At 38.8% G+C, this 24811-nt stretch overlaps 1 protein-coding gene across 1 annotated transcript in view; it reads left to right on the forward strand.

The window, feature by feature from the left end:
- Window positions 1–24811, forward strand: part of Rnf17 (ring finger protein 17) — a 121495-nt gene that overhangs the window by 36656 nt on the left and 60028 nt on the right. The window contains exons 8-15 of the mRNA XM_021203685.1: window positions 1897–1973; window positions 2173–2247; window positions 4895–5199; window positions 7634–7723; window positions 18192–18350; window positions 20058–20247; window positions 21214–21382; window positions 23463–23653. Coding sequence (XP_021059344.1) covers window positions 1897–1973; window positions 2173–2247; window positions 4895–5199; window positions 7634–7723; window positions 18192–18350; window positions 20058–20247; window positions 21214–21382; window positions 23463–23653 — 1256 coding nt within the window. The remainder of the gene's footprint in view (window positions 1–1896; window positions 1974–2172; window positions 2248–4894; window positions 5200–7633; window positions 7724–18191; window positions 18351–20057; window positions 20248–21213; window positions 21383–23462; window positions 23654–24811) is intronic.

The following is a 24811-nucleotide window of genomic DNA, read 5'->3' on the forward strand; positions in this document are numbered from 1 at the left end:
TCTCTCTCTCTCTCTCTCTCTCTCTCTCTCTCTCTTCCTTTTTGAGACAGAGTTTCTCTGTGTTATAGCCCTTACTGTCCTGCAACCTGTTTTGTGGACTAGGCTGGCTTCAAACTCACAGAGATCCACCAGCTCCTTCCTCCCAAGTTCTGGGCTCAGAGGTGTGCCCCACCATGCCTGGCTTCATTGCTTATTCTTAGGACCGTGTGATTCTCTGCACTGCCCAGCTCACAGAGATTAAAATCTAATTATGCTATCTACTGAATACATACTGTTTTTGAAATATTGTAGTATATATAAAATAATACATATATTACATATTATAGTATAGGTAATACAGTACATACACATACACACACACATGAAAAAACTATGGGACTGTCTTTGTTGGTGTTTGAATTCTTTATTATTTTTTGTTTTGCTTTTGATACAGGGTCTTTCTATGTAGTCCTGGCTATCTTGGAATTTGTTATGTAAGCCAGAGTGGCCTAAAACACAGTTTTGCCTTTCTCCACCATCCAAATGATACTATTACAGGCAAGCAGTACCACATCTGGCAGTATTTTTGAATTCTAAGACATACACTGTTAACGTTCACTTAGCCTTTTAGCGTTTTTATAGTTTAGAACACATAGTCTTAAAACAATGTAACTTGTCAGTAAGGTGAAACTGAGGTTTGTGGTACTTAGATTTTCATCACTATGATAAATATCTGAGATCATCAAACTTAGAAAGAGGCCGGATTTTGCTCACAATTTTGTGAGCACTCATAATTGGTTGGCTCTTTTGTTTAGGGTCTCTAGTGCACATCATGTACAGCAAAGCAAAACCATGTATTTTGTGGCCAGGGAGGAAAAGAGGAAGAAATTTGGAACTGACTGTCCTTTTCAGTGGCATTATGCCAGTGACCTAAAATTTCATATTAGTCCTTACTTCTTGAAGGTTCTAACACTGTTAGTAGCACCACCCTAGGTCTTTAGAGGACACTTAAGTTGCAGACTGTAGAAGAGTTGTAAGAGACTTGAATTAAAGATAAGGACCCATGTGAGCAGCAAACAAAATGAGACTGTTTTCTTCTCATGAGTTTATAGCTGAACTTTTAACTTAAATTTATTTTTAAGTCAAGATCTCATTCCTCCCGTCTCCTATGTTCACAAGGTACAAATCAGGAAATAGTTGTTTCATCCAGTCCTGTTTTATAATCTTGGGCCTAGAGAGAAAAGTTGTGCAAAATAGAAATATCTTTCTTATAGCACAAATTATCAGGACAATGACAGTATCCTCTTAGCTAATTCTGCTTCATCCTCTAAGTGTGAGAAACGACCATTAGTCTTTATGTCCTCAGAGTCTTATTTCCCATAAAGGAACAACTAAAATAATGCACTGAGGTATAGAATTAGAAGCTATTGATCTAATTGTCTCCAGAATCTCTAACTTTAAAGAAAGGGTGAAGAATTTGCCAGTTTCTTCTTCCTAATTCTCCACTAACTGTAATTCTAAAAACAGGATGTCTATATGCATGGTTTTGGGGGGAAAAAGTAATAAAATGTGGTGTTTACTCTAGTTAATTTAGTTAGGAAGAGGAGGCAAGAGGAGGAAGTGTGTGATGGTAACACAGGTGCATAATGAATCCGTTCAGGCCTTTCTATACTCAGATTGTTACACTCTAATTATTTCTCGGGTCTATCTGTTAATATATAATCTCTAATTAACTTTAAATTTCTTTAGAGAATTTTGCAAGCATTTGATTTGCCCTTAACTTTGACAGACCAAAAAGTAACCTTAAATGTATTAATTACATTTAATTAATTAACCATTTTCCTTCCAAAGTCCTCTTTTAGCTATATTTTTAATAAAAAAATTCACATATGAAGTATACTTTTCTCTTGACTCCAGATTATCCGGACTTTGAAGTTAACATTTGAAAGTGAATTGTCACAAGTTAGTTCCATAATTCCAAGGAACCCCCCCAGGTGAGTAAGTCTTGATTCAGGAAACAATACCAAGAGTTATTAAATACCAAGCAATTTTAATTTGAAATTCTGGATCATACATGTTTCTTAAAGTGACAACCTATAAGTTATTTTAATGTTTTTTAAGTTAGCTTATGTTAGCAACTGTTACATAGAGAAGAATAAATTTTTGAGAACATTTATCTATTATATGTTTAAGGTTGAATATCAATTGCAGTGAGGCTATCTGCATGTTCAGCAGTATGGGAAAGATTGAATTTGAGGACTCAACAAAGTAAGTATTTATTTATTTTTATTATTATTATTATTATTTTCTTTATTTACATTTCAAATGCTATCTCAAAAGTTCCCTATACCCTGCCCCCCACCCCTGCTCCCCTACCCACCCATTCCCACTACTTGGCCCTGGCCTTCCCCTGTGCTGGGTCATATAAAGTTTGCAAGACCAAGGGGCCTCTCTTCCCAATGATGGCCGATTAGGCCATCTTCTGCTACATATGCAGCTAGAGACATGAGCTCAGAGGGTACTGGTTAGTTCATATTGTTGTTCCACCTACAGGGTTGCAGCCCCCTTAAGCTCCTTGGGTACTTTCTCTAGCTCCTCCATTGGGGACCCTGTGTTCCATCCAATAGCTGACTGTGAGCATCCACTTCTGTGTTTGCCAGGCACTGGCATAGCCTCACAGGAGGCCTCTATATCAGGGTCCCTTCAGCAGAATCTTGCTGGCATGTGCATTAGTATCTGGGTTTGGTGGCTGAAGATGGGATGGATTCCCGGATGGGGTAGTCTCTGGATAGTCCATCCTTTCATCTTAGCTNTAAATTTTGTCTCTGTACCTATATCCTTTCATGGGTATTTTGTTCCTTATTCTAAGGAGGAATGAAGTATCCACACAATGGTCATCCTTCTTGGTTTTCTTGTGTTTTGCAAAATGTATCTTGGGTATTCTAAGTTTCTGGGCTAATATCCGCTTATCAGTGAGTGCATATCTAGTGACTTCTTTTGTGATTGGGTTACCTCACTATGGATGATATCCTCCAGATACATCCATTTGCCCAAGAATTTCATAAATTCATTGTTTTTAATAGCTGAGTAGTACTCCATTGTGTAAATGTACCACATTTTCTGTATTGAGGAACATTTGGGTTCTTTCCAGCTTCTGGCTATTATAAATAAGACTGCTATGAACATAGTGGACCATGTGTCCTTATAACCAGTTGGAAGATCTTCTGGGTATATGCCCAGAAGAGGTATTGCTTGGTCCTCCGGTAGTACTATGTCCAATTTTCTGAGGAACCACCAGACTGATTTCCAGAGTGGTTGTACAAGCTTGCAATCCTACCAGCAATGGAGGAGTGTTCCTCTTTCTCCACAACCTCGCCAGCATCTGCTGTCACCTGAATTTTTAATCTTAGCCATTCTGACTGGTGTGAGATGGAATCTCAGGGTTGTTTTGATTTACATTTCCCTGATGACTAAGGATGTAGAACATTTTTTCAGGTGTTTCTCAGCCATTCGGTATTCCTCAGTTGAGAATTCTATGTTTAGCTCTGTACCCCATTTTTTAATGGGGTTATTTGAATTTCTGGAATCCAGCTTCCTGAGCTCTTTGTATATATTGGATATTAGTCCTCTATCAGATTTAGGATTGGTAAAAATCCTTTCCCAATCTGTTGGTGGCCTTTTTGTCTTGTTGACAGTGTCTTTTGCCTTACAGAAGCTTTGCAATTTTATGAGGTCCCATTTGTCAATTCTTGATTTTACAGCACAAGCCATTGGTGTTCTGTTGAGAAATTTTTTCCCTGTGCCCATGTCTTTGAGGCTTTTCCCCACTTTCTCCTCTATCAATTTCAGTGTCTCTGGTTTTATGTGGAGGTCTTTGATCCACTTAGACTTGAGCTTTGTACAAGGAGATAAGAATGGATCAATTCTCATTCTTCTACATGATAGCTGCCAGTTGTGCCTGCACCATTTGTTGAAAATGCTGTCACTTGTATGTGCTCTCTCTAGTTTCTTTTTGGAGGCACCCAGGGCTATGAATTTTCCTCTTATGACTGCCTTCATTGTGTCCCATAAGTTTGGNTATGTTGTGGCTTCATTTTCATTAAACTCTAAAAAGTCTTTAATTTCTTTCTTTATTTCATCCTTGACCAAGTTATCATTGAGAAGAGTGTTGTTCAGTTTCCACATTCTTTCCTATTCTTATCTTTAATATGACAAAGTAAAGTAAGAAATAATGCTAATATAATTTGAATGAAACAAGTAAGCCAAATCAAAATGACTTTTTTTGAAAAATCATGATATTTTAGGATCAGACTATAATATGACTATTTGATGTTTTCCTCAGTTTTTCAGTTATGGTATTCCTTCCTGGCTTTTTAAAACCTTAAAGGTGGCCTGGTATGCTGACATACACCTGTAATCTCAGCACTAGGTAGGCTGAAGCAGGAAGATTATACACTAGAGACCAGGTAAATTCCAAGCCAACATGGACCACTTAGTCCCTGCCTCAGAACAGAACAGAACAGAACAGATGAGATGAGATGAGATGAGATGAGATGAGATGAGATGAGATGAGATGAGATGAGATGAGATGAGATGAGATGAGATGAGATGAGATGATCTCAAAGGCTGCTTGGAGCTTTAAGCAAGCCTTTTCTTTGGGAATGTGGAAAGGGCAAGAGTGTTCTCTTAGGTCAGTGACTATGTTCTAAAATTAGATTGTATCTTAAGGTCTGCAACTCTTTAAGGTTACCAAAAGTCATTGAATTGTATGGTAGATGTTTATGCTTCAATGAAGCTGTTTACAAATATCTCTAGGTCACCTACAACTTGATGTCTTGGTTTCTGTTACACTGTCACTAACAAATGAGAAAGAGAGATCAATATTAAAGTAGTCCTGCTGTGTATTTTTAAACAGATGTTACCCTCAAGAAAATGAAGATTCACAGAATGTTAAAAAGAAATTTAATAGTAAAAAGGAACTCTGTTGTGATGTATACTCATCACTAGAAAAGGAAAAGGTAGATACTGCTGTCCTGGCTGATGAAGCACCTGAACCTCCTTTGCAAGCAGAGGCCCCTGACAGGCATTTAGACGGGAAAAACAAGCAGCCAACGAGAGAGATGGTTGTGGTGTCATCTCCTAAGACTATCGCTGTACTGCCTCAACTGGGATCCAGCCCTGATGTGATAATTGAAGAAATTATTGAGGAAAACCTAGAATGTGAGTAAAATAAAAAAAGGCAAGGTTTCTTATGTATAGATAATGTTCATGTGCTTAGTAGAAACATACTGCTCTGATCTTATCTCTCATCATGAGTTAGACCTATTGATTCCATGCACCTACCTTCATATATCTCAAAGTTGGAAAGTTGTTTTTTTTTAGCTTTTTATTTATTTATATTGGGTTTGGGGGGATGGGAGAGGTCTCACAGTATAATGAAGTCTGGCCCAGAACTCACTGTATAGCCCACCAGGCTCCTATTTAAAGTAATTCTGCCTCAGTGATTTGAATGCTGGGATTGCTAACATGAGCTACCATGCCTGGCTTGCTTTTTAAAGGCCTATGTTGGCAAAGGCCTTTAATTCCAGCACTCAGAAAGCAGAAGCAGGCAGATCTCTGTAAATTTTAGGCTAGCCTGGTATACATAGTGAGCCCTGACCAGGCAGGGTTACATGCTGAGGACATTATCGCAAACAAACAAATATAGATATGGTATCTGGAGAATTGGCTCAGCAACCATCTTTAACTCCAGTTCCAGGGGAATCCAACGCCTCTTTCTGACCTCAGCAGGCACCAGGCACCCACCCATGAATATACATGTATGCAGGCAAAACATAAATACACATAAAAATAAAGTAACATTTTAAAATTTAAAATAAGAAAATGCTGTTCCTCCTATGGGGCTGCAAGTTCCTTCAGCTCCTTCTTTCCTTTCTCTAGCTCCTCCATTGGGAACCTTGTGCTCAGTCCAGTGGTTGGCTGCAAGCATCCACCTCTGTATTTGTCAGGCACTGGCAGAGCCTCTCAGGAGACAGCTCTATCAGGCTCCTGTCAGTAAGCACTTGGCATCTACAATATTGTCTGGGTTTGGTGACTGTATATGGGCTGGATCCCCGGGTGGGGCAGTCTCTGGATGGTCTTTCCTTCAGTCTCTGCTCCACACTTTGTCTCTGTATTGCCTCCCATGGGTATTTTATTCCCCCTTCTAAGAAGAACCAAAGTATCTATACTTGCTTGCAGCCTCATAAGAGGAAAAAAATATGAACCAACCAGTACCCCCCACCCCAGAGCTCCCAGGGACTAAACCACCAACATATGTAACAGATGATGGCCTTGTTGGACATCAGTGGGAGGAGAAGCCCTTGGTCCAGAGAGGGCTCCATGGCCCAGTGTAGGGGAAAGCCAGGACAGGGAAACAGGAGTGGGTTGGTTAGTGAGCAGGGGGAGGGGGAATGGAATTGGGAGGGGGGTTCGCAGGGGAAAACAGGAAAGGGGATAACATTTGAAATGTAGATAAAGAAAATATCTGTGGTGGTAGTGCATGCCTTTAATCCCAGCACTTGGAAGGCAGATGCAGGCGGATTTCTGAGTTTGAGGTCTACAAAGTGAGTTCCAGGACAGCCAGAGCTATACAGAGAAACCCTATCTCGAAAAACCCAAAAAAAAAAAAAAAAAAAAAAAAATCTAATTAAAAAAAATTAAATAAGAAAATGAAAACTTCTGAGGTGCATCCTTAATATTTAATGTACTTAAGGTATTTGACATTTTCATGTTATACATTTAAGCATGATATAAATGATACAAATAAATAGTAGATAAAAATTCTGGAAATTTGGAAACAATATGAACTAACCAGTAACCCCAGAGCTCACTGGGACTAAACCACCAATCAAAGAAAACACACGGAGGGACTCGTGGCTCTAGCTGCATATGTAGCAGAGGATGGCTTAGTCCGTCATCAATGGGAGGAGAAGCTCTAGGTCCTATGAAGGCTCTATGCCCCAGTATAGGGGAATGCCAGGGCCAGGAAGCAGGAATGGGTGGGTTGGGGAGCAGGGGGAAGAGGATAGGGGATTTTTGGAGGAGAAACTAAGAAAGTTGATAACATTTGAGATATAAAGAAAGAAAATATCTAATAAAAAAAAATTCTGTCTGGAATTAAACTGTTGTGAATATCATTTTATAACAACTAAATATTACAATAGTTTACAGTGTTAGTATTCTGTCCATTCTTGTAGAGGTGGAATGATAGGTGATGTTACACTATCAATCTTCATAAGGACAGGTTTTAACATTGTTGTTTGTTTTACTGGTTGACTTTGCAGACCAGGCTTTTAATTGGAATTTATTTGAAATATTTTAATAGAATTTTAAACACATAGAAAGTGAAAGAGTAAAGAAAGGAGAGTAAAAACAGACCTTTTAAAGGGGACAATAGTGCATGCTTGAGAAAATGTAGGCTTCAAGACAACTCTTCCCTCTAAATTATTATCATTGATATATGAATGACTTCGGATTACCTATCATGACATTACTTATAAGAAACCATGCCACTCTAGTGTTTTACCAATTTAACCACAGCTTCTTAGACACTAGTGTCTGGTCACTGTCAACACTAACAGAATTCCTAAAGTTATCTTATGTTTTTTTAAAGCATGCTTCACAGATGATCCTATAGAGACTTCTGGATACCCAAAAAAGCCCCCTCAGAAAGAGCCGTCTGCTCCTGTTGGATCAAAAGCAGGTATTTGAACAATTGCCCACACGTGATAGAGTGGAGTTTGCTTGCTATATGGTGACTGTTTCTTAATATGTACACGAAGAACATTTTACCACCCAAAGCTGTTTTCCTTTTAATGCTATGTTTTTATCATCTGAAAAATTACTTTAAAATTTATAGTTTCTCACAGTTATAACCTTTGGTTATGTAGTTACTTTGGTTCTTCAAATTTAATACCTATTTAAATTTATGATGCAAAGTAATAGGTTTTCTCATAACATTCTCACGTATATGTCAATAAACCTGTCTCATTTGTTCCCCTCCTGCCTTTTGCTTGTCTCTTTCCTCTTCCCAGATGTTCCTCTCTGCTTTCTTTTTTTTCTCTCTGCTTTCATGTCACATGTTTATTATATTCTCTTCCTCTTTTGCTATTTCTTTTAAATCTTACTCTCCTCTAGTTCTTAACCTATTGACCTGTACACACATGTACATGTGGGCATGCGTGCACGCACACACAGACATTTAAAACTAGATTCTGCATATGAGAGGAAACATACTGTATTTAATTTCCTGAATCTGCCTATTTCATTTGACATGATTTCCAGTTCCATCCATTTTCCTACAGATATCATGATTTCAATTTTCATGACAGCTGACTAAAATTCCCTTGTGTAGATATTTCATTGAATCTTGTATTAGTTCCTTTCTTGATGCCATGACAAGATACTTGACTAAAGGAGCTTTAGGGTCTTCTCAGGCTCACAGTTAAGGTTCAGCTGGCCCATGATGACGTAGGAGGCGTGGCAGCAGAGATCTGAGGACACTGGGTGCATTTTCTTGCAGTCAGGAAAAAAAAGAAAATGTTGTTGTTCTACTCATTTTCTTTTTATTCAGTGCAGGACCCCAACCCTAGAATAAAGCCACTAATATTCAGGGTCAGTCTTCCCTCCTCTGTTAAACTTCTCTGGAATTGGCATTAAAAACATACTAAGAGGTTTGTCTTTTAAATCATGTCAAATTGATTATCAAAATTAACCATCACAGGTTCACCCTCTGTCAACTTGAAAACAAAATACTATTCTTGGCCTCAAAATACTATGCCCACCTCACAATGCAATTATCCATTTATAAACACTATTCAAATATTCATTTTCTTCTGGGATTTAAGGATGGGCATTAGTACTGTGAGACTCTGTAAACTTTTTTGAAAAGGTAAATACTTGTTGTTCACATTGTCACAGTATAAGCATTCCTACTTTAAAAGTAAGGAACATGAGCATAGTATGGTGGTTAGCTTCGTTTTGTTTTTGTCCAACTTGAGCAAAGCTCAGCTAGAGAGAAACTTATTTGAGAAAATACCTCTATCAGATTGGCATGTGAGCAAGTCTGTGGGGCGTTTTCTTGATTAATGATTGATGTGGGAGTTCCCAGATCACTGTGGTTGTTGCTATCCTTGAACAGGTAGGTGGTCGTGGGTTATATGAAATGCATATTGAGAGAGCCATGGAGAACAAACCAGTAAGCCATGTTCCTCCATGTACTCTGCTTTCAGGTTCCTGCCTAGAGTTCCTGTTCTGACTGCCCTTCATGATAGACTGTAAGCTGTGAGGCACAATAAACCCGTTTCTCCCCAACTTGCTTTGGTCATGGAATTTATCACAGGAATGGAAATCAGACTAAGATACCTAGCAAGGAAAGATTGGACTGATGTAAGACTAAAACCATATAGGGCAAACATCAAATGCTATAGTGCCATGTCCAGCACCTGGAGCGTGTAATAGAATCCCATCCTGTGGGCCCCAGTGGGCTTGAGGAGGGCCCCATGCTTCCCCATGCTTATAGTTCTGCCTCCTGTAGCACAGAGAGCCTCTCCATTGAGACACCTTCACTCCAGAGTATCTGCAACTTTCTACCTGCCTCTGCCTCCCAAGTGCTGGGATTAAAGGTGTGCACCACCACTGCCTGGCCCTCTCTTTCATCTCTTATGTTCTGTTGGGGAAACTTGCCTTTGTGGTTCCTGTTCTAAATCCTTAATTTTTATTTCCAAAATTCCTTCAGTTTGGGTTTTATTTGATTCTATTTACATTTTCAGGTCTTGAACAGTTTTATTAATTTCCTTCTACTATTTGTGTTTTCCTGAATTTCTTTATGGGATTTATTCATTTTCTCTTTAAGGACCTCATCTTCATATAGGCTGTTTTACGATCTTTTTGTTGTGTTTCAGCTATGTTGGAATGTTCAGGGCCTGCTGTGGTAGGGTTGTTGGGCTTTAGTGGAGACATTTTTGTCCTTGCTGTCATTAATTGTGCTTTTACACTGGCATCCAGGCATCTGGGATTGGAGTGATGCTGATACCTGGTTCTGTCTTTATTGAGTGGGTATTCTGTTCTTTGGATTCCCTCTGGGTTTTAGCAAAGTGTGATGGCTGTGTGTTGCCTGATTGAAAATTTTCTGTGGACCTGATAGTTATGGCCTCTGGGGGTTCCAGGTAAAATGTGTTTCAGAGTATTGGTAGCTGTCACTTAGGAATGGGGATAGATTGGGAGTCTGCCTGGGTTCACAGTAGGAAAGAAAGCATTGTTCCACCAGGATCTACTTATTTAGTCTCCTTGGAATAGAAGTAGAGAGAAAAGAGAGGTCACCTCAGCAGGTCTGCTATAGAGCTGGGGATGAAACTGGGCCATTGGATCTGGAGGAACATAAGGAAAGGGGAAGATCTATAATCAGTCTACCTGTTTCCCTGCCAGGAGTGGTCTGTGGGTTTGCATGGGGTGCCTGCTGAAATTGGGGGTTGGGAGACAGCAACGAATTGGAGAGAGAGACTAGGAAGGGAAGGTCTGTGGGTTCCACAGAAGGTGGGGGTTGAGGAAAGGAAGGCTACAGCAGATGTTCTGTTGTAGAGGTAGGGATGAGACTGGGGGATTAGATTTGGAGGAGAGGAGGGAGGGAATGATGAAGGTCTTCAGTTAGCTTATACCTGTTTCCCTGGCCTGCTCAGCTGATATGTTCCCAAGGAGTTCCTGCTGGTGTTGAAGGCTGGGATGATGGGGTAAGTTTGGGGAATGAAGTTTGGAGAAGACCTGTTTGATGTGTTGGTGATAGGATCAGAGAGGAAAGGGAGACCACATCAGTGCCCTGCTTCAGAGCTGGGGATTGGATATGGAGCAGAAGAGATGAAGATCTGTAGTGAGACTGAGGGATCAGGTCTGTAGGAACATGGAGAGAGATAAAGATCTGTAGTCAGCCTACCTGCTTCCCTGGCAGGACTGGCCTTTGGGTTAGCAAGGAGTGCCTGGTAAAGTTTGGGATCTGGGATCAAGCTACAAAAAGAGGGAGAGGAGTTAGGAGAGGAAGATCTGTGAGATCTCCTAGAGATGGGGTTGGGGGAGGTTGAAGCAGTTGTTCTGTTGCAGACCCAGGAATGAGACTGGTTGGATTGGCGGGGAGAAGAGATAGAGGGATAGATCTACAGTCAGCCTATGTGGTTACATGGCCCTTTTCTTATTCTTTAAAAGCTAGAGCCTTCAATGAATGGCATTTGCACTCAGATATCTTTCTGTTGTCCTAGAACAAAGTATGTGGTTTCTTTTAATTGTACCTATCTTTGATGAGTACAGCCTGTTCTTCCGTAACAGGAACTTCATTTCCCTCCACTACTTTCCTCACCAAGCTGCACATTTCTCACATCTTTCTGCTATCTCACAATAGAGGTGAATATGAACAGTGTGAACTAAGTGGAACATTGTCTTGAAATTCCTCCTTCAAAGGACTTAGTTCCTTATTTTGGGTACAACCTTACTCCAGTTTCCAGAACATAGGCAGTAAATAACCAGAATCTTAGCCATAATACCGCACACATGATCTGCAGTCTAGTTCATGCTAGAAACTTGTTTTACCTTCTGAAACCTTGTGAGCACAGTCTTTATTATCTGCCTTTCTGCAGCATTTTGGTTGGCCACACTCCCACTGGAGTAACTCATTAACATTCGAGGGCTTCTCTAGCCCTAAGGTCTAAAGTCTTCCTTACTCTTCCCACAAGCCAGTTCAAAAGCCTATGAGCCACGTGGTCAGGTTTATCAGAACAGCAGCCCCAAGTCTCTGTACCAGCATTCAGTGTTAGTTACTTTTTATTTTGCTTTGTCAAAATGATTGACAAAAGCAACTTAAGCAAAGGTTTCTTTTAGCTCACAGTTTGAGGGTACTGTGCATGGTAAGGGTTGGATATTGTGGCAGGAATATGAAGCAGCAGTCATGTTGCATCTGAAGTCAGGGAGCAGAAATGGATGCTTGGTGTTCTACTCAACATTCATTTTTATTTAACCCAGGACCTCATACAGGAGCTCATACAAAGGTGCCACCCACACAGTCCTGGTGAGTCTTCTCTTGGTTAAACACCTTGGGAAATGCCTTCATAGTCATGCCTAGAAGTTTCTCTCCTAGGTGGTTCTAAATCTCTACAGGTTGACAATTAAAATTAGCTATCACAAATCTGTAAATCATTTTTCATAGTATGGCACCAAATTTAGTGTGCATGTAAGTTTTATTGGCATATATCCATTGTTCATTGTGATGGGTTTCAAAAACACTTTTATATATCATGTATTTTGACCATTATTTATCACACTGTCCCCTCTCCTCCTCCTTTCCCTCATGATATTCTTCTTCATTTCTTCAAAGTGTCTTGCTTCTGCTCTCATGCCCTACATGCATACAGACACACAAGTTAAAATCCACAAATTAATAAATAATTTGATTTTTATACTGAATAGAATTCCTCCATAGTATGTATATGTATATATAAATATACATTTCCTTTATCCATGTGCTAATGTACTTAGGATAATTCCATAACTGGCTCATTATAAATAGTAATACACATGCTACAAAAAGCATACGTGCTCAAGTATCTATGTACTATGTTGGCTTGCATTCATTTGAATATATTACCCAGGAGTGGTATAGCTGTTCATATGTCAGTTCTATATAGTATAGCCAATTTAACAAAACTTCTGCCAAGCATGTACACAGAAAGCCTTTTTTTTAAAATTGGCTATTTTCCTTATTTACATTTCAAATGTATCCCCTTTCCTGTTTCCCTCTCTCCTGTAAATGCCATCTCACATCCTCCCTCCCCCTGCTTCTATGAGGGCATTCCTCCACCCACCCACCCCCACCTCCCATCCTCAGTTCCCCTACACTGGGGCATCTATAGAGCCTTCATAGGACCAAGGATCTCTCCTCCCATTGATACATGACAAGGCCATCATCTGCTACATATGCAGCAGGAGTCATGTGTACTACTTTGTTGATGGCTTAGTCCCTGGGAGTTCGGGGGGGGGGTGTCTGGTTGGTTGATATTGTTGTTCTTCCTGTGCAGTTGCAAATCCCTTCAGTCCTTTCTCTAACTCCTCTATTGGGGACCCCACGCTCAGTCTAATGGTTGGCTGTGAGCATCTGCCTCTGTATTTGTAAGGCTCTAGCAGGGCCTCTTAGGAGACAGCCATATCAGGCTCCTTCCAGCATGCACTTCTTGGCATCCACAATAGTGTCTGGGTTTGGTAACTGTATATGGGATGGATCCCCAAGTAGGACAGTCTCTGGGTGGCCTTTCCTTCAGTCTTTGCTCTACACTTTATCTCCATATTTGCTCCTGTGAGTATTTTGTTCTCCTTCTAAGAAGGACTGAAGCACCCACACTTTGGCCTTCCTTCTTATTGAGCTTCATGTGGTCTGTGAATTGTATCCTGGTTATTTGGAGTTTTTGGACTAATATTCACTTATCAGTGAGTGCATATCATGTGTGCTTTTGTAATTGGGTTACCTCACTCAGGATGACATTTTCTAGTTCTATCCATTTGCCTAAGAATTTCATGAATTCATCATTTTTAATAGGTGAGTAGTACTCCATTGTGTAAATATACTACATTTTCAGTATCCATTCCTCTGTTGAAGGACATCTGGGTTCTTTCCAGCTCCTGGCTACTATAAATAAGGCTGCTATGAACATAGTGGAACATGTGTCCTTATTACATGTTGGAGCATCTTCTAGGTATATGCCCAGGATGGTATAGCTGGATCCTCTGGTAGTACTACATCCAATTTTTTAAGGAACCACCAAACTGATTTCCAGAGTGGTAATACCAGCTTGCAATCCCACTAGCAATGGAGGAGTGTTCCTCTTTCTCCACATCCTCGCCAGCATCTGCTGTTACCTGAGTTTTTTATTTTAGCCATTCTGGCTGGTGTGAGGTGGAATCTCAGGGTTGTCTTGATTTGCATTTTCCTGATGACTAAGGATATTGAATGTTTCTTTAGGTGCTTCTTGGCCATTCAGTATTCCTCAGTTGAAAATTGTTTAGCTCTGTACCCCATTTTTAACAGGATTATTTGGTTTTCTGGAGTCTAACTTCTTGAGTTCTTTGGATATTAGCCCTTTATCGGATGTAGGATTGGTGAAGATCTTTTCCCAGTCTGTTGGTTGCCTTTTTGTCCTATTGACAGTTGCCACAGACCACCCCAGTCTGGTATGGGGGTCCCAGGAATGAGGGTCTTTGAAGCTATGTGGGTAAGGATTCAGCGGTGACAAACAGAAACAAATACAGAGGCAGTTTGAATCTGAGTGTATTCTGCAGCTCTCAAGCAGGGGTTTTATACATTAAAAAAACCAAACATTACATCTCTTAGAAACTATATCCAGTGAAACAATCACAGATACCAACAAAAGTCATTTGGCACAGTAAAGCACAAAAATCATCCAAGCATTACAACTCTGAAACTATGTATTCAGTGAATCACAAACAGAACAGGTAACATCATTATAAATCATCAAACTATAACAATTCTAAAAGGATATATTCAGTGGGGGCTGTTGTCCAAGGCTAGTGGCATATTTCCAGGAGCAGGTTAATAAATCTTTAATGTCAGTGCTCTTAACCACTGAACTAACTTTCCAGCCCCATGGTCAATTACTATTTAACATCTAGAGCCTGATTTTTTATAATCTTCAATATATAAATTTAAACTATTTTAATTCTTTCTAATTAAGGCTTTCTTTACCATATACCAAAATCCACCTCTGATGACACACGTGTAGCCATATGAAATTTTATTGTTTGGAAAGTTTTTATCATAATAGTTTTGAAAATGATTTAGAAAGTAAAGCATTGGTTTCCCTGGGGATAAGGACATGTTAGTGGCCCCATCTCTAAGGATGGTTTCTTACCCATTATTCTTGCTTAAGATCTTGGCCTAGGCTACCAGGAACATGTAAATAAGAAAAGGAATGAGAAAGCAAAACAGATAGACTGCCATGAGTACGGCTCAATGTTTTTTCTCCAGCAAAGAGTTCCACAACCAGTTCCAGGAGGCCACCCCCTTTTGAGGTCAATCCCCTCAGTCTGTGGAACTTGTCACACAGATCCTACTGGAAGTGGTGTGGCAGACAGTGTCCTTTGCCTTACAGAAGCTTTGCAATTTTATTAGCTCCCATTTGTCGATTCTTGATCTTACAGCATAAGCCATTAGTATTCTGTTCAGAAATGTTTCCCCTGTGCCCATGTGCTCGAGGCTTTTCCCCACTTTCTCCTCTATAAGTTTCAGTGTATCTGGTTTTATGTGGAGGTCCTTGATCCACTTGGACTTGAGCTTTGTACAAGGAGATAAGAATGGGTCGATTTGCATTTTTCTACATGCTGACTGCCAGTTGTTTAAAAAAAAAAAAAAAAAAAAAAAAAAATGCTGTCCTTTTTTTCCCACTGGATGGTTTTAGGTCCTTTGTCAAAGATCAAGTGACCATATGTGTGTGGGTTCATTTCTGGGTCTTCTGTTCTGTTCCACTGATCTACTTGCCTGTCTCTGTACCAATACCATGCAGGTTTTATCACTATTTCTCTGTAATATAGCTTGATGTCAGGGATGGTTATTCCACCAGAAGTTCTTTTATTGTTGAGAATAGTTTTCACTCTCCTGGGACTTTGTAATTCCAAATGAATTTGCAAATTGCTCTTTCTAACTCTATGAAGAATTGATTTGGAATTTTGATGGGGATTGCATTGACTCTGTAGATAGCTTTTGGCAAAGTGGCCATTTTTACCATATTAATCCTGTCAATCCATGAGCATGGGAGATCTTTCCATCTTCTGAGATCTTCTATTTCTTTCTTCAGAGACTTGAAGTTCTTGTCATATAGATCTTTCATTTGCTTGGTTAGAATCACACCAAGGTATTTTATATTATTTGTGACTATTGTGAAGAGTGTCATTTCCTTAATTTTTTTCTCAGCCTGTTTATCCTTTGAGTAGAGAAAGGCTACTGATTTGTTTGAGTTAATTTTATATCCAGCCACTTTGAAGAAGTTGTTTATCACGTTTAGGAGCTCTCTGGTGGAATTTTTGGAGTCACGTAAGTATTTGATCATATCATCTTCAAATAGTGATATTTTGACTTCTTCCTTTTCAATGTGTATCCCTTTTACCCCCTTTTACACTAATTGCCCTAGCTACAACTTCAGGTACTATGTTGAATAGATAAGGAGAGAGTGGGCAGCCTTGTCTAGTCCCTGATTTTAGTGGGATTGCTTCAAATTTCTCTCCATTTAGTTTGATGTTGGCTACTCGTTTGCTGTATATTGCCTTTATTATGTTTAGGTATGGGCCTTGAATTCCTGATCTTTCCAAGACTTTTAACATGAAGGGATTCTGAATTTTACCAAATGCTTTTACAGCATCTAATGACATGATCATGTGGGGTTTTTTATTGAGTTTGTTTATGTAGAGGATTACACTGATGGATTTCCATATATTGAACCATCCCTGCATCCGTGGATTGAAGCCTACTTGATCGTGGTGAATGATTGTTTTGATGTGCTCTTGGATTTAGTTGTCAAGAATTTTATTGAGTATTTTTGCATCAGTGTTCATAACGGAGATTGGTCTGAAGTTCTCTTTCTTTGTTTGGTCTTTGTGCGGTTTAGGTATAAGCATAATTGTGGCTTCATAGAATGAATTGGGTAGTGTACGTTCTGTTTCTATTTTGTGGAATAGTTGGAAGAGTATTGTATTAGGTCTTCTTTAACGGTCTGATAGAATTCTCCACTAAACCCATCTGGTCCTAGACTTTTTTTTGGTTGGGAGACTATTAATGACTGCTTCTATTTCTTTAGGGGTTATGGGACTGTTTAGGTGGTTTATCTGATCCTGTTTTAGCTTTGGCAACTTGTATGTGTCTAGAAAATTGTCCATTTCATCCAGATTTTCTAGTTTAGTTGAGTGTGAACTTTTGTATTAGGATCTGATAACTTTTTGAATTTCCACAGTTTCCATTGATATTGTTTCTCTTTTCACTTCTGATTTTATTAATTTGGATGCTGTCTCTGTACCCTTTGACTCTTGGTCTGTGGACATCTTTTTCAGTGAGATGATTTACTTTGTAGACAACAGAATAGCCAGTTGTTTTCTAGTTTGTCTTTTAAATGGTGACTTGAGGCCTGTCTTGATTACTTCCTTCAACAAGGCTGCACCTTTTAATTCTTCCTGAACAGTTCCATCAACTGGGGACCAAGCATTCAATTAAGATTATGGTGTCTGTTATAAGGCACCATGGCCAGTGCCACTTATAGAAGAGTTTATTTGGGGCTTGCAGTTTCAATGACCATCATGGCAGGAAGCATGGCATCAGACAGGCATGGCACTGGAGCAGTAGCTGGTAATTTGAAACACAAATGAGACAAAGAGAGCAGGATAGGAATGGCATGGCCCTTTGAAACCTCAGAACCCACCCCTTCTGACACAACTCCTTCAACAAAGCCACACATAAAATAGTTCCACCAACTTGGGACCAAGCATTCAAGTGTATAAGCATACTGAGGCATTCTCATTCAAACCATAAGTCTATTTGCACTAAGGCCATTTTTGAGGAAGATGTGCTGTTATTCGTGGTTTAGGTTGTTTTTTTCCGGTAGTTTGGATTACTGTTTATTTTTTTTCCTTTCTCTTATTAGAATTGCTTGCTTTACTCTGTCGGACAAAATGGATTTCTTCCTAGATTTCCTGTATTATAACATGTTCTGTGACTTTAAAACCTCACGTGAACTTGAGTTCAACCTATAGAAAAAGTTTCTCAAGTTAGACAAAGTATTTTCAGTTTTTGTTACTAAAGAGTTCATAAAGGAGGTAATGTAGTTCAGCGGTAGAGCATTTGCCTAAGGTGCACGACAGCCAGGGTTTCATCCTTGGCAACACTCATACAAAGGAGAGCCATCTGTTTTGTGGGCCTTTACAATTTGAAACTCGTTGTGAAAATACTGGTTTCTTTTTGTTTCTGGATTGGTTTTGTTTGTTTTTGGTTTTGTTTTGTTTTGCTTTTTTGGTGTTTTTTGGTTTTGGTTTTTTGAGTTGTTTTTTTTTTTTTTTAAGAAACTATAATTGCTTACTTTTTATGGCTCTTTCCTATGTCTTGTTTTAATAATGTGCTTTAAATTTGAATTCTTGCCCAGGTTGTCCAGAGCTAGTTTTTGTAAGTCATGTAATACATCCTTGCCACTTCTATGTACGGAAATATTCACAAATAAAAGATGCAACAATATTGGAGAAGAAGATGAAGCAAGTTTGCAATAAGAGCTTACACCTTGATCCTTCAGACATTTTGGAATTAGGTAAAGATTACTCTAGATTATACTATAAAGTTTGTTTAAATACTGTAGTATTTGGCCATTGACCAACCTGTATAAACTTGCAAAAGTTTTTTTTTTCTTTTTATAATAGTCATATGAAAGTTTCGGAATTATTTAACATAAAGTATTTAGGTAAGTTAGCTAACTATTAAAATCAATGTTAATACATGTTTGGAGTGTAACAGCTCTATTATAGAGTAACACCCTCTTGAGAATGAAGTATTGTTAAGAGGACAGGTTCTAGCATACTCCATTTCCCCAGCTCACTGTGGTTCAAGCTAGTCTTGCAGTCTCTCTTTGTTCTGTTAGGATAGACAAGACGTTAACCCTTCCCTGCCCATCATTCAGACTACAGGCAATGTTCCATAACAAGACAGGTTTACAGAGAGAAGAAGAAGAAATACATTAGTATACATAGGAACTATAGAAAGTATGAAACTCAAGGAAAAGCTAGATGGTTGAAGCTTAATCGTGCCCTAGAGAAGAGAGAACCAGGGTGGAAGAGAAGCCAGAGCCAGTTGTAAATTATTGCAAACAAAGTGAAAGCCTTCAGGTAATCTCTGAGTGCTGACCTCAGAACAGATGAAGAGCCTATACCAGCTGTGTGACGACTTCTTTACTGTCTTTTTTTTTCCTGGTGATTAATTTTTTTTCTGGCTTTCTGACTGTTGTTAGGGAGTTTAAGAGAGTCCTGTTCTTTTGGAAGTTCTTTTAGATAAAAGAACTTTGGGGAGACAGACTTCAGTTTTGCTCAAGGGAAAATCCCAGGGAAGATTAGAAAGGCCTGGGTCCTGGAAGTTTGTTTTGCTTAGTATACCAAAATGACACATTTGACACACCACTGAGCCCCACTTTTCAAATGTCCTTCAGCAAAGGAACCTGCTCCATGTCAGGTATAGTGGCACACACCTGTAATCCCAGCTCTGGGGAGGCAGAGGCAGGTAGATCTCTGTGAGAGTTGGGAGCCAGCCAGGTCTACATAGTGGATAGCCAGAACTACATAGTGAGACCTTGTCTCAAAACACAAACAACAAAACCAAGTCCATAGGATTATTGTGGAGAACAAGTGGATTCGAACACAAAAGTCTAAGAACGTTAGCAGCTCATAGGATACATTCACATTCAGGCCTCTTTCTTAATCTTTTTTCATGGACATTAATTTGAACTAAGTCCTTAGTTTATCCTCCCCTTCTCTGAATTACACTGTTTAATTAGTGTTAATCAATTTTGTAATTTTTATATAATAATAATCATTTTATCTTAATTCTAACTCAAATTTACCAAGAGAAAGTACGTGTATCATGTAAGTTAATATATTCATAGGTGTGGGGTGGGGGGTGTGTGTATTAATAGTGCGATAGTGATCTCTGAAAGACCTTCCTTTAGCTTTTTGATGGCAAGACAATTTCATTTGACTGTGCTAATGTAGTTTGTGAAACAAAGCCCCCACTGAGTAACAGTTTATACTTAATACGTCCTTAGCCTCTCAGTTAGCTCATAAGTTACTGAAGTAAAGAAACTGTAACTAAATATACTGCCTTTTATTTTCATAGCACTTGACAGTACTGTAATTAGTAAATCAATGAAATACAATTTCTTAGCTGGAAAACTAAGATACATATTTTAAGCTAGAGCTTTACTTGATTCTTTATTCATAAATGCTAATGATTTGTCTCTCCCATTATGTAGGTGCAAGAATATTTGTCAACAGTATTAAGAATAGAATGTGGTGTCGAGGAATTATCACTGAAATAATCCCATCAAAGACTAAAAATATTAGAAAACCACGTAGTCCAACCAAATTCTCAGTCTGTGAAATTTCACTAATACAGATATTCATGGTAGATTTTGGAAATTCTGAAGTCCTGATCATCACAGGGTATGAATCTTTGTGATTATTGTGTGTTCTGGGCCTGCTTAGAAATATTTATGGGAAAGAGGATTAAAGGAAGGAAGGAAGTTAGTAATAGTTAAAGAATGGTCATCCTTCACTTCTAAGGCCTCTGCTCTGTTGTTGTATATTTGTCTTACAAATTAAGTTAAATGTTGTCCTTTATCAGTATTATTAGAAGAGGAACTTGGAAAAGAGCTTTGTTTATGTGCTTCAGATGTACATCTTATGTTTTTTCAGAGCAGGGGCTAATGTAGCTGATGTTTTTAAATAAAGTACTAATACTTAGCTACAAGCGATTGGGTAAATGTTTTTTAATCTTGCTGCTATAAATTCATTAAAGGATGTTTAAGTGTCGTGCTGTCTGACTCACTATAGGTCTCCAAAACTCTGTTCTAAGTCTTAGAAAAAGAAACTAAAACAATCTTGTAGTGAGAGCCACTATTATCTATAGCATGGTTACTTTATTTAATGGTCATAGCTTTCTAAGTATGAGTATATTAATTATTATTCTTAAGTTTAAACTGAATGAGTTTGTGAAAGTTCAAGTAAAGGTAGCCAAGATTTAATTCTATATAGTAAGACTGTGTCTGTTTAATAATTTAATAATTAATAAAATTATTAATAAAAAATATTCATTTAAAATCTACATTTCTACAAGATTTAACTTTAGGTAGTTATCCTTCCTTAGACATATACATCTTGTAGAGAATAATAGGAATTTAAAGATTGAAACATTATTTTTTTATTTATCTTTCTTGAGATAAGGTCTTTCTATGCAGCCCTGCCTGACCTGGAACTCACTATATACACCAGGTTGACCTCAAACCAGCACAGATCCATCAGCCTCTGCCCCTGCCCCTCTGCCTCTGCCCTTCTGCCTTCTGTTTTCTTGAGATTAAAGGCATGCATGACCACACCCAGTAAAACATTCTTACTATTACTTTTTCCTAGAGTTGGTGACACACATGTGGGACCAGAGCATGATAGTGAGCAGCATATTACACTAAGTGACTTCTGTCTGCTTCTAAGGAAGTCTGAACCATATAGTGAAGAACTGTTGAAAGACATCCCACATTTAGCACACCTGTGCTCCTTGAAAGACATCGTTCCATACAATTCAGTAAGTGTGATAGAAAGTGAGTCTCCCTCAGAGGCTGTTGGAGTTTTGGTTGTGTTGACAGTGAAGTTGCTGTGTTGGTCTGAAAGAACCAGTTAGCCTTGAAAAACACATTCTGGTTATGAACTATTAGTGCCAATAGTCCTCAGCTTCTATAACTGAAAATATTTGTAATGAAAACTTGAGCTCAATAAAGTTCATATTAACATAATAAAATATTCAAGTAAATACTACATTTTAGAGTCAATTTTGTAGAAAAAATCTGTTAGAAAATGGGGTAGTATCTATTTCTATATATATCCCCCCCTTCTCTGTATTTTATTCATGGCTCATGTTTGGAATTATTTGTGAATCTTTTCACCAAGAAATCCTAGGAACTAGAACTATATATAAAAGTATGTGTGAGGCTGTTGTTGTGTTGGGAGGTCTGTAAAAGCAGGAGTTTGTGCCTTTGTTCATCACTATTCACAACACTTAGCAACCCCTTCTGCCACATAGCAGATAGTCAACAGACCGTGAACAAATTCTCTTTTTTTAAGTAAAATGAGGCTGGAAGATGACTCAGTGGTTAAAAGTGCTTGCAGAAGACCAGAGTTCAGTTTCTAGCAACACATCAGAGATATGTTTTGTTTTTTTGAGATAGAATTTCAAGTGGTCTACACTGACCTCAAACTCCCTGAATAGCCAGGATGACTTCCTTCGTCTATCTTCTGAAGCTAGAATTATAAAGTTTGTCCTAGTTTGATCTCTGCTGCTGTAGTAATACACTTGCCAAAAGCAACTTGAGGCCAAAAGTGTTTCTTTGACTTGGACTTTTAGCTCACAGTTTGTCATTGAGGGTACTCAGAGCAGGAACTGCAGACAGAAACCCGAATGTAGAACTGCTTGCTCTTCCCACAGCATTACCTCTGACTAGAGGACTCATTCAGGCTAAGGCAGTGCACAGAAGCAGGAGCCATAGGAGATGCTGGTGCTGTTTGCTAGCTGGTTCGCTCACAGGCTTAGGATTTGCTAACTCTCTCAAGCAACCCAAGACCTCCTGCCTAGCAGTAGTGCTGACCACAGTAGGATGGGTCCTCCTACATTCATGAAAAATCCAGACAGTGTGTAATACACATGCTCTCAGACCAAACTGATTTATGTAACCTGAATTGAAGTTTCTCCTCCCTTAAGACTATAAGGTGTGTCAAGTTGACCACACTAATCAGGATGGGTACATGACCACACCTAATTAATGTGGTCCTGGGATTATACCAGGCAAGTACACTGACAACTGAGCTACATTCCTAGCACCAAATTTTATTTCTTTGGTGTTCATTATTTAGTCTCTGTTATATTGTCACAGTACTGTAGTCTTAAAGTATACATTCAGAATTGCCCTTTGAAGTTCTGTAATTTAAGAGGAAATTTCATACTTTTAAGTCATTATAGTTTTCATTAATATTCTTTTTTAGTCAGGTGTAGTAATGCATACCTTTAATCTTGCACTTGGGATGCAAATGCATGTAGATGGCTGTGAGTTTGAGGCCAGCCTGGTCTACAAAGCAAGTTCCAGGACAGCCAGAGCTATACAGAGAAACCCTGTCTTGAAAAACATATATATATTTAAACATATGTATATATTAATTTTTAGATATTTTATATTATGTGTATGAATGTTTGCCTCCATGTCTGTACGTATGTACCTGATGCCTGTGAAGGTGCCAGAGTCCCCTGGAACTAGAGTTACAGATGGTTATGACCCACCATCTAGGTGCTGAGAATCTTATCCTAGATGCCAGAGCAGCAAGTGCTCCATCCAAACCACTGAGCCGTTTCTCCAGCCCTCAATTTTAATACTATTGAAAAGTGACTTATAAACTTATACATATCTTAAGGTTGTTTCTTTAGATTGTAGTATATCTACCTTGTACATAGGTAGACTGCTCTTGGTTCACTGCCTCAGCTGATTTCCTAAGTGCGTGTGGTTGGTTCAGTGCCTTTACTTTAAGTCGTAGGCCAGCTGGTATATCCAACTACATCCACACTAACTTTAGAGCTAATTATAATTACTAACCACTTTGGAACTTTATTTTTCCCATAGACTGAGGGCTGGGAAAAGGAGGCAAAAGTGGAATTTTTGAAAATGGTAAATAAGAAGGCTGTCTTAATGAAAGTTTTTGGAGAAGAAGATGATGTCCTTATTGTAGATCTTCAGAAACCACCAACAAATAAAATCAGCAGTGATATGCCTGTGTCTCTCAGAGATGCATTGGTTTTTTTGGAACTGGCAAGGTAAGTGACTTGTTAAAACTTAAATATTCAATATTTAAGTTATAGAGGCTGAAGATATTATGAGTTAGAGTGCTAGTTGTTCTTGTAGAACACAATGACACCTGTTGTCCTCAGATAACAGACACACATGTGGCACAGATATTTACATGCATGCAAAATACTTAGAAACATAAAAGTAAATCTCTTTTGAAAGATTATAGCTATAAATAGGAAAAGAGGGCTTGGGAGTTTTGTTGTTTGTTTTGTTTCTGAGACAGGGATTCTCTTTGTGCAGCCCTGGCTGTCCTGGAACTCACTCTATAGACCAGGGTGACCTCAAACTCAGAGATCACCTGACTCTGCCTCCCAAATGCTAGGATTAAAGGTGTGTGCCAACACTGCCAGTGAAAAGAAGAGTTTTAAAAATAATGGAATCTGGCCTAGGGATGTAGTTGACTTGTTAGAGTACCTGCCTGGTATGCATAAACTCTGGATTCAATCCCTAGCACCATATGAACCAGGCATGGCACATTCCCATAATCCTAGTACTCAGGAGGAAAAGGCAGGAAGATTAGAAATACAAAGCTGTCCTTGCATATATAGCAGATTCAAAGCCAAGCTTCGCTATATGAGACTCTGTTACGAATGGTGATGATAATAAAAAATTATAGGCTTGTGCTAGAGAGATGGCTCAGTGGTTAAGAACATATGCTGTTTTTATAGAGAACCCTGGTTCAGTTCCCAGTACCCACATGGTGGCTCAAAACCATCTGTAACTACAGTTCCATGGGACCTGACTCTTTTCTTCTGATGTCTGATGGCACCAGGCATGCATGTGCTGTATACATATGCATATAGATAAAACATTCATACACATAAGTCTAAAAAGTTGTCATAAATGAAATTTAGCATGTTCTTAGTGGTTTCAAAACATCATGCTGTCTAAATATAGTTGTCTGTGAAAATTACATTTAGTTTGCTTTAAGAAATAAGAAGTTATGGCAACCTAAAATAGAAGACTGGGGAGATGGCTCCGTGGATAAAGGTGCTTGCCACACACACTAAAGGGACTAAGTTCTAATACCCAGACCCAGAATAAAATAACCTCATATCACAAGCATCTAATCTCAGTGCTCCTAGGGCAGGATGGGAGGCAGAGGCAGGAAAACCCTTAGAAGC

The sequence above is a fragment of the Mus pahari genome, chromosome 8 (assembly GCF_900095145.1).
Source record: "Mus pahari chromosome 8, PAHARI_EIJ_v1.1, whole genome shotgun sequence".
NCBI lineage: Eukaryota > Metazoa > Chordata > Mammalia > Rodentia > Muridae > Mus > Mus pahari.